The sequence below is a fragment of the Elephas maximus genome, chromosome 11 (assembly GCF_024166365.1).
Source record: "Elephas maximus indicus isolate mEleMax1 chromosome 11, mEleMax1 primary haplotype, whole genome shotgun sequence".
In the NCBI taxonomy this organism is placed as follows: Eukaryota; Metazoa; Chordata; class Mammalia; order Proboscidea; family Elephantidae; genus Elephas; species Elephas maximus.
In genome coordinates, this window is record NC_064829.1 from 87,516,368 (window position 1) to 87,525,086 (window position 8,719).

The window sequence follows — 8,719 nt, forward strand, 5'->3', positions numbered from 1 at the left end:
CAGGCCACCGGTCGCAGAGAGGCCCCGAGCCGCCCGAAGCACGCCGGGAGTTGTGGTCCGTGGGGGCGCGCGGGACGTAATGGCAGCGGTCCGGCATCTGTGGGGTGGCGGTGGCGGTGAGCTGAGTCCCCGGCGGGGCGGGCTGCGGGAGGCGGGACGATGCTTGGGTGTGAGAGGTGTGTGAGAGAGTGAGGGTGCCATTCTGAGAAGGCGAGGTTGTGTGAGGGGTGTTAGTGTGAGGAATTTAGAGTTCCCGTGTGAGGTGTGGGGGTGCTGGTGTGAGTGGTTGGAGTGCCAGAGTGAGGGATGAGGGTGTGAGACAGTGAAGATGGCAGTGTGAGGGTGGGAGTGCCGGTTTGAGGGCGGCGAGGATGCTGGTGTGAGGGGTGAGCAAGCAGGTATGCAAGATGTGTGTACTGGTGTCAGGGGTGCAGAGTGCTGGTGTGAAGGAGTGTGGGTGCTGGTGTGAGGGGTGAGGGTGCAGTTGTGATGGATGTGTATCATAAGTGTGACTATGTGTGACCTGGGGGTCCAGGTGGGTGGATGTGTAACTCTCTGCAACCCATGTGTATGGGTGATTCTCTGTGTAACTGTGTGTATGTGACCTGTGAATTGATCTCCATGCAGCCATGTGTGACTTTCATCATGTGTGATGGTGCCTGTGAGACAGAGAGAGACATGGAGGAAATAGGGAGGGCCTGACATAGTATGGCGGTCCCAGACTGTGAGTAATGTCACAGTGACTGTAATTGTGTTCATGGGCTTGATTGTGTGACATGGTGGGTTCTTGGATGCATGACTGTGAGAACATGTCCTTTGTGCCTGCGTGCATGTGGATGGCTGTATATAAGAGACACTGAGTTGGAGCTCTGGCTGAGAGCCTGGGACCAGGAGTGTGGTGGTCCTTAGGGAGTGTGCCATGTAGGCTTGGTCCTGCAGGCCCCTGTGAGGTAGTCCGATGGTTATAGTGGTACTTATTTTCCCCAACCTGTCACCACATCCCCTTGTAGCTTCTGGGTTCTTACTCTGCAGGCTGCCAAGAGTTGGAATGAGCATATCTTATCTTCCTTCTACAGACACTTACTGACCACCCCCTACAGGCCAGTGCATTACCAGACTGGATACCACAATTAGGAGAACAGGCGTGGCCTACCTCCATAGACCTGATGTCATGTGGGGAGGTGGAGTGTAAACAAAGAAACAAACCAGTTTTCTGAGGAGGTGGCATCTGGCCTGAGACCTGAATAGAGTGGGGAACCCAGGGAGAGAGTGTTCCAGGCGGTTGGGCACAAGGTGGGCTGGGATGGACCAAGCAAAGGAGATGGAGAGGAGGCCTGTGTTGGGGCAGATCGTGCTAGGCTTATGCATCATGTGTGGACTTTGACTTTACCCTGAGAGAGGTGGGACTCATGAGAGCCCTTTCCGCAGAGGAAGACCATGCTGAGACATAGCTTTTTGCAGGTTACTCTAGCTGCTGCATGGGGAGGACTGGCAGGGTGAGGGTGGTATGAACCCTGTCCTGGCCCTCCTCCACCCTTGCTCCTTTGCAAGCCCTGAGAAAGTCCTGCCCAGAGCCAATGCACAGCTCCACTTGTAGACCATGCTTGGGATAACAGGGATTCTGGAATTCCCTGCCAGGTGGCCCAGCTTCTTCTGGGCTTGTCCTTTGCAGGGGAAACCTTACTGCCCCACCAGTGTTTATCCATAGGCCTAAGGGGTGTCCAGGGGCAGCCATTTGCAAGGTGTTCATGGAGCTTGGGTGTCCACATGGACCCAAAAGACACACTCTGTATCTCACAGTGTGTGACAGACCTGGTAGGCAAAGAAAGGGTGTGCATCAAGGAGTAGGTGCCGGCTCATCCAATGCTGCCATGCTCTTGTGTAGAAGCCTGAAGAGTTCAAGAACTCTAAATGTGAACCTGGCCTTCTAGGTCATTAGGAAGGAATATTTGTCAGAGTGAGAATGGAACATGCTTTATTTATTTATGTAATTATTATCATTTTTTTAATTTTATTTATCGTTACTTATTTATTATTTTTATATTTACCTACCCTGGTGGTGTAGTGGTTAAGAGTTTGGCTGCTAATCAAAAGGTCGGCAGTTTCCAAACCACCAGGTGCTCTTTGGAAACCCTATGGGGCAGTTCTACTCTGTTCTATAGGGTCGCTATGAGTTGGAATCAACTCGATGGCAATGAGTTTTTTTTTGTTTGTTTGTTTGTTTTATTTATGTATAATTTTAAATTTCTTTTTATTATTAATATTTCAATTGTATTTGTTCTATTATTAGTTTATTCCTGTACTATTTATTTTCATTCATTCATTTTTTATTGTTATTCATTAATTCATTGTTTATTAACTTACAATTATTCACTTATTTTATAAATGTATTTATATATTATTTTATTTATTTAGTATTTATATATGTAACTGGAAACTGTGGTGGTGTAGTGGTTAAGTGCTACGGCTGCTAACCAAGAGGTCGGCAGCTTGAATCCACCAGGCACTCCTTGGAAACTCTATAGGGCAGTTCTTTTCTGCCCTATAGAGTCGCTATGAGTTGTAATTGACTTGATGGCAGTGGGTTTGGTGGGTTTATATGTAACTGATTAATCAGTAATAAGTTATTATTTTACATATTTTAACTTATTGATTATATATTTATTTTTATTCTTAATTTTATGTAGTTATTATTTTATATTTACTAATTTGTTTTAATCATTTATGTTTTAATTAATTATATTAATTGTATGTTTATTTTAAATTAATTCATTACTAGTTTTATGCTATCATTATTTATGTTTAATTTAATTAATGTATTATTTATTCATTTATTTAATAATATTTATTGGTGATTTATTTATAATGTATTTCTTATTTATTAACAGATTATTAGTTTACCTCATTATTCTATAATTTTATAAATATTTAAATAAATAACCAAAAACCAAACCAAACTCATTGCCACTGAGTCAGTTGACTCACGGTGAACCTATAGGACAGAGTAGAACTGCCCCATAGAGTTTCGAAGGAGCGCTGGTCGATTCCAACTGCCAACTTTTTAACTTTTTTGGTTAGGGGCCTTAGCTCTTAACCACTTCGGCATCAGAGCTCCTTAAATAAATAGCTAATTGTTAATTAAATTATTTATTAATGATTAGTCTGTTATTAGTATAATCATAAATTGGATAATTATTAATCAATTACTTGTTTAAGTATTAATTATTGTCATTTACTACTATTTGTTAATATATGCTTATTTTAAATTTCATTGCTTATTTATATTATATATTCATCATTTATTTTTATTGTAATTATTATTGTTTTAGTAATTTATGTATTATTTATTAATTTAGTTATTTTTATTTAGTATTTATTTGCTTTTTTGTATTTTATTTATATTTATTCATTATGCAGTTATTTTACTTATCATTTAATATATTTTTTATTTTTATTTATATTTATTTACTGTCTGTTTAAGTTATTTTTATTTATTATTTTTATATTTGTTATTTGTTTTATGTCATCAATTTTTATTTATTTATATGATTGCATTTATTATTTAGTAATTATTTATTTTTCATTATTTACTTCTTGTCTGTTTATTTTATTTATCTTAACATATTTGTATTTTATTTATTGTTAACTTATTATTTTATGTATTTTTATTTTTATTTTATTGACTTATTGAATATTATTTATTTGTTATGTACTATTTCTTCAGTTTATTATTTACATATTATTTTATTTCTAATTTTTATTTTTTAATGTTCATTTTACTTTTGTTATTTATTATTTTAAAGTTATCTTTATGTATTTGTTTTAATTCTTACTTTTTTAAAATTTATTATTTTAAATATCTTTTGAGAATTTATATACCGTAGAGTTCATCCATTTAACATGTATAATTCAGTGGTTTGTAGTATATTCACAGAGCTGGGCAGCTATCACCACAATCAGTTTTAGAACATGCTTTGTTTCACAGTGAATTAACCTCATTTATAACTTCCATATGTTTGGAGAAGTGGTGTGTGAGTGTCTTAGTTATCTAGCTCTGCTATAACAGAAATACCACAAGTGGATGGCTTTGACAAAGAAAACTTTATTCTCTCACAGTTTAGGAGGCTAAAAGTCTGAATTCAGGGTGCCAGCCCCAGGGGAAGGCTTTCTGTCTCTGTCAGCTCTGGGGAAAGGTCCTTGTCATCAATCTTCCCCAGGTGAGGAGCCTCTCAGTACAGGGACCTTGGGTCCAAAGTACGTGCTATTTTCCTGGCTCTTGTTTCCTGGTGGTATGAGGTTCTCTAGTCTTTCTGCTCACTTCTCTCTGTTGTATCTCAAAAGAGATTGACTCAAGATACAACCTAATCTTGTAGATTGAGTCCTGCCTCATTAACATAACTGCCTCTAACCTGCCTTATTAACATCACAGAAGCAGGATTTACAACTCATAGGAAAATCACATTAGATGACAAAATGGTGGACAGTCACACAATACTGAGAATCATGGCCTAGCCAAGTTGACACACATTTTGGGGGATACAATTCAATCCATAACAGTGCGTCTCCATTTTACTATGGCCTGGGTCCCCTCACGTGGGCTCAGCAGACAGTATTGCAAAACCAAAAGCCCTGGGGTGGAAACAAGCCTGGTGGTGTGTTTGAGGAGCAGCAAGAAAACTGTTCATGGGGCTGGGCAAGCACAGGGGAGGGTAACAGGAGAGGAGGTCAGAGAGGCTGAAAGCCAGGAGACCAGTGGAGAGTCTTGACAGGTGGGGCAGCAGCAGTGTGCATGGCGAAAGCAGGGGAAAGTCAAGCACAGCTCAAGAGATGGATGTGGTGGGTCTGAGGAGTCAAGTGGGAGGGAGAGAAACAAGAAGGTTGAGCAGCCCCAGCATTCTGGCTGATGTGATACAGACACTGGTCAAGGGCAGGTTGGAGGAACCAGATAAGGAAATTGGGAGTCAACCCCAATTGTACAACCTTTTCTAGAGTGCATGTGCTGCTAGGCAGTTCTACTGTGCATTTGGCATTTGGGTGCTACTGGGACCTACATCTGTAGGGATGGGCCCCAGGCCTCTGACTGGCTAGGCCTGAAACTCAGGACTGAGGTCTGGCGTGAGGGGTTGGTGTACAGCTGTTGGGCAGTGGGAGTATGTGAGGCCTCCCAGGGAGAGAGAAGAGGGTGATAAGAATAACAGCTGAGTTTTCTTGAGCATTTCCTCTGTTCCAGGCTCTGTGCTAAGAGCTTGGCACGTACCAACTCACTGAACCCTTGCAGCAACTCTAAGAGGGGATGCTGTTACCATCCCATCTTATAGAGGCAACTGAAGCACTGAGAGGTTAAGTGGCTTGCCCAAGGTCATACAGTGAAGAGGTAACAGAGTTGGGATTTGAGCCATGTACCCTAGATATCCCCAGGAAAGGGGGCCTAAATGCAAAATCAAGGAAAGAGTGGGACATCCACATAGCCTTTAGTGGGTTGTTGTTGTTGAGTGCTGTTGAGTCAATTTCAACTCATAGCCATCCCATGTGGCAGAGTAGAACTGCCCCATAGGATTTTCTAGGCTATAATCTTTACAGAAGCAGATCACCACATCTTTCCAATGGCCCTTTTAGCTAGCAGTCAAGTGGAGTACTTCACTATTGTGCCTCCAGGGCTCCTTCCTTTAGTGAGAGGAACCTTAAAATATGGTCAAGGAGGGGTAAAGATTTGAACCAGTAATTCTATCCACTTAAACAATCCTTTCGATTTTTTTTTCTTTCAGTGTAGAAAAAGCCAACAAAGTCAACATTTGTGACCTTGGTTACTTTGGGATTAAGGCAGGTGGCCATAGGGCTAATCCAAAGACCTGCAGTCAGTCGCCAGGATAGTTATGGTTATGTAGGTGGGAACAGAAGAGGTCTTACCAGGCTTTGCCCTCAACAGACATCCACACATCCGAGGCCCATTCCAGGAACCAGAACAGAAATTCTGCCAAAGACTTGGAAGAACAATTGTTTTTCCAGGAAGGAGATTTTAAACCACAGTCAGTCCTGGACATGGAAACCCCTAGTGGGGGAAGATGCTCTGAGGGCTTTGAAATTGTGAGAAGTGCTAGGCTGCCTTCCAGCTCCATCAAACCAGACAGTGTTGCCATGGAAGAGAAAGCTCCTGTGTTAATCACACATGCAGGAAGCTTTGAGCAGGCTCGGGAGCCAGCCGAGTTGCAAGCAGCCTGTGTGAGCGGGAAAACCTGCAGATGTAGTGTGTGTGGGAAGGGCTTCAAGCAGCGCTCGGCCCTCACGGTGCACGAGAGGACTCACACCGGGGAGAAGCCGTATCTGTGCGGCGCATGTGGGAAAGTCTTCCGGTGCCGGTCCAACCTTATCGAGCACCAGAGGATCCACACTGGTGTGAAACCCTACGAATGCAGCGAGTGCGGGAAGGTCTTCATTCAGAACTCCACCCTCACACTGCACCAGAGGACGCACACCGGGGAGAAGCCTTACAAATGCAGGGAGTGTGGCAAGGCCTTCCGAGGGAACTCGGACCTTCGGAAACACCAGCGCATTCACACTGGGGAGAAGCCCTACCAGTGTCAGGAGTGCGGGAAAGCCTTCCGGTGGAGCTCGCCCCTGATCCGCCACCAGAGGATGCACAGCGGTGAGAAGCCGTACCGGTGCATCGAGTGCGGCAAGGCCTTTGGACAGAGCTCCACCCTCATTGAGCACCACAAGATCCACACGGGCGAGAAGCCCTACGAGTGCTTGGACTGCGGCAAGGCCTTCAAGGGCAGCTCGGACCTCAGCCAGCACCAGCGGATCCACACGGGCGAGAGGCCCTACGCGTGTGGCGAGTGTGGGCGCACCTTCATGTGGAAGACTGCGCTCGTCACCCACCAGAGGACGCACAGTGGGGAGAGGCCCTACGCGTGCGGCCGGTGCGGCAAAGCCTTTGTTCAGAGCTCGCAGCTCAGCCAGCACCAGCGGATCCACACGGGCGAGAAGCCCTATGAGTGCCCGGCGTGCGGGAAGGCCTTCAGTGTGAGCGCCTACCTCGTGGAGCATCAGCGGATCCACACGGGCGAGAAGCCCTACGCCTGCCTGGAATGCGGCAAGGCCTTCATTCAGCGCTCGCACCTTGCCCAGCACCAGCGGATCCACACGGGCGAGAAGCCCTACACCTGTGGCGAGTGCGGCAAGGCCTTTCGATACAGCTCCTACCTCCTCCAGCACCGGAAGCTCCACTCCAGGGAATAGCTCCGGTGTCCCGCCGCCAGCGATGCCTCATGTCCCACCTCCTGGGGGCGCGGCACCTCACCTGCCACCCTCCTTTGGCCACCTCAGAGGCTCTCCCCATTTCAGTCTTCTTTGCTGGGGCTTGCCCCTCTGTCGGGTCCCCCTTCCATTTCTTTTTTCTCTTTATGTTTAACATTCTTATTGCTATATTGACATACCATAAAGTTTGCCCTTTTAAAGTGTAATTCAGTGGTTTTTAGTATATTCACAGAGTTGTGCAACCATCACCACTATCTAGTTCCAGAACATTTTCATCACCCCAACAAGAAACCCTGAACCTATCAGCGGTCAATTCCCATCCTTCCCTTCCCCCCCAGCCCTGGCAACCATTAAGCTACTTTCTTTATCTACAGATTTGTCTGTTCTAGACATTCTGTGTAAACACCCCCTTTCCATCTTCTGACCACTGGTGGACACACCATGGGTATCCTAATCCAAGGAATCCTTTGCTTTTCCTTGCTGAGACTCATTTCATCACTTTGCACCATGCACTGGATTGGGCTTTGCTCTGCGGGCAGCACTGGTTGCTTTCACTTCTTTGGCCTTCCTCGCAGTCTTATGCCATCACACTTCTGTTGTTGAAGGCACAGCCCCAGGAGCCCACCCCCAATAATTGTAATAATAAACCACATCTTCAATGAGTTGCTTTTGTGCACAAGGCACTCCCTGGGCTGTATCAGTTAATTTGAATAGCCAAATCTGCCTCCTGTCTGTGCTTTATCTCCGAGACGGCTCCTGATTGTCCAGCCCTGAGCCCTCTGCCTAGCCCAACCCCACATCACTAACACCTTCTCAAATGCACACTCATTTATACTCAGTCACATTCATCACACACTGACACATTCACATAAACTTACTCGTGGACCATGTACAACCACATACATACATTCACTCACACTCATACGACACACGTTCATACACACGCAACACACATGGTTACACACAGTCACACATACACTTACACATTCACTTACTCTCATGTACACGTCCATATACACATTGACACTTTTATATACACACCCTCACATACACTTTCACACACAGTCACACATTCACTCACACGCAAGTAGCACATGGTTAATTAGTCACATGCATTCACATACACATAGACACATCTAGTCACACTCTTACATTCACTCTCATATATAAGCACATGCACACTCATTTACGTGTTCCCCAGGCAGCTGGCTGACTCCTGGCCCCCTGGGTGCTTTCCTGGCAGTGACAGCATCTGGCGCTTTCCCACAGAAGCCCCGAGAGCGTGGGGTTCAGGCCAGTCTTCCATGGCAGCGGATGGTGGGGGAGAATCACAGAGGTGCCCCAGAGTGTTGGTGGAATGGATTTGGGACCCTGGGGCAGCTTCTGGGTCCTCCACGCAGAGGCCAGAGGCGCTGCTTCTGTGAGGCGTGTGTGCTCACCTGTGCATGTGTGTTTGTGTGTC

At 45.3% G+C, this 8,719-nt stretch overlaps 2 protein-coding genes across 4 annotated transcripts in view; one reads left to right on the plus strand and one right to left on the minus strand.

Annotated features, from left to right (window-relative positions):
• ZSCAN22 (zinc finger and SCAN domain containing 22) overlaps positions 1-8,719 on the minus strand; it is a 202,727-nt gene that overhangs the window by 26,642 nt on the left and 167,366 nt on the right. The window lies entirely within an intron of this gene.
• LOC126085248 (zinc finger protein OZF-like) lies at positions 44-7,944 on the plus strand. Of its 3 annotated transcripts, XM_049900443.1 has the most exons (3): positions 65-116; positions 4,117-4,217; positions 5,766-7,944. In XM_049900443.1, the coding sequence occupies exon 3, from the start codon at positions 6,040-6,042 to the stop codon at positions 7,237-7,239; it is 1,200 nt and encodes a 399-aa protein (XP_049756400.1). In that variant the 5' UTR covers positions 65-116; positions 4,117-4,217; positions 5,766-6,039; the 3' UTR covers positions 7,240-7,944. The 3 variants fall into 3 exon arrangements, with proteins under 3 accessions (XP_049756399.1, XP_049756400.1, XP_049756401.1); XM_049900442.1 differs by lacking the exon at positions 4,117-4,217 and having other exon boundaries at positions 44-116; XM_049900444.1 differs by lacking the exon at positions 4,117-4,217 and having other exon boundaries at positions 68-116; positions 5,771-7,944.

Excerpts from the sequence above, each read along its gene's own strand:
- LOC126085248 (XM_049900442.1), top strand. The coding sequence starts at position 6,040 with ATGGAAACCCCTAGTGGGGGAAGATGCTCTGAGGGCTTTGAAATTGTG.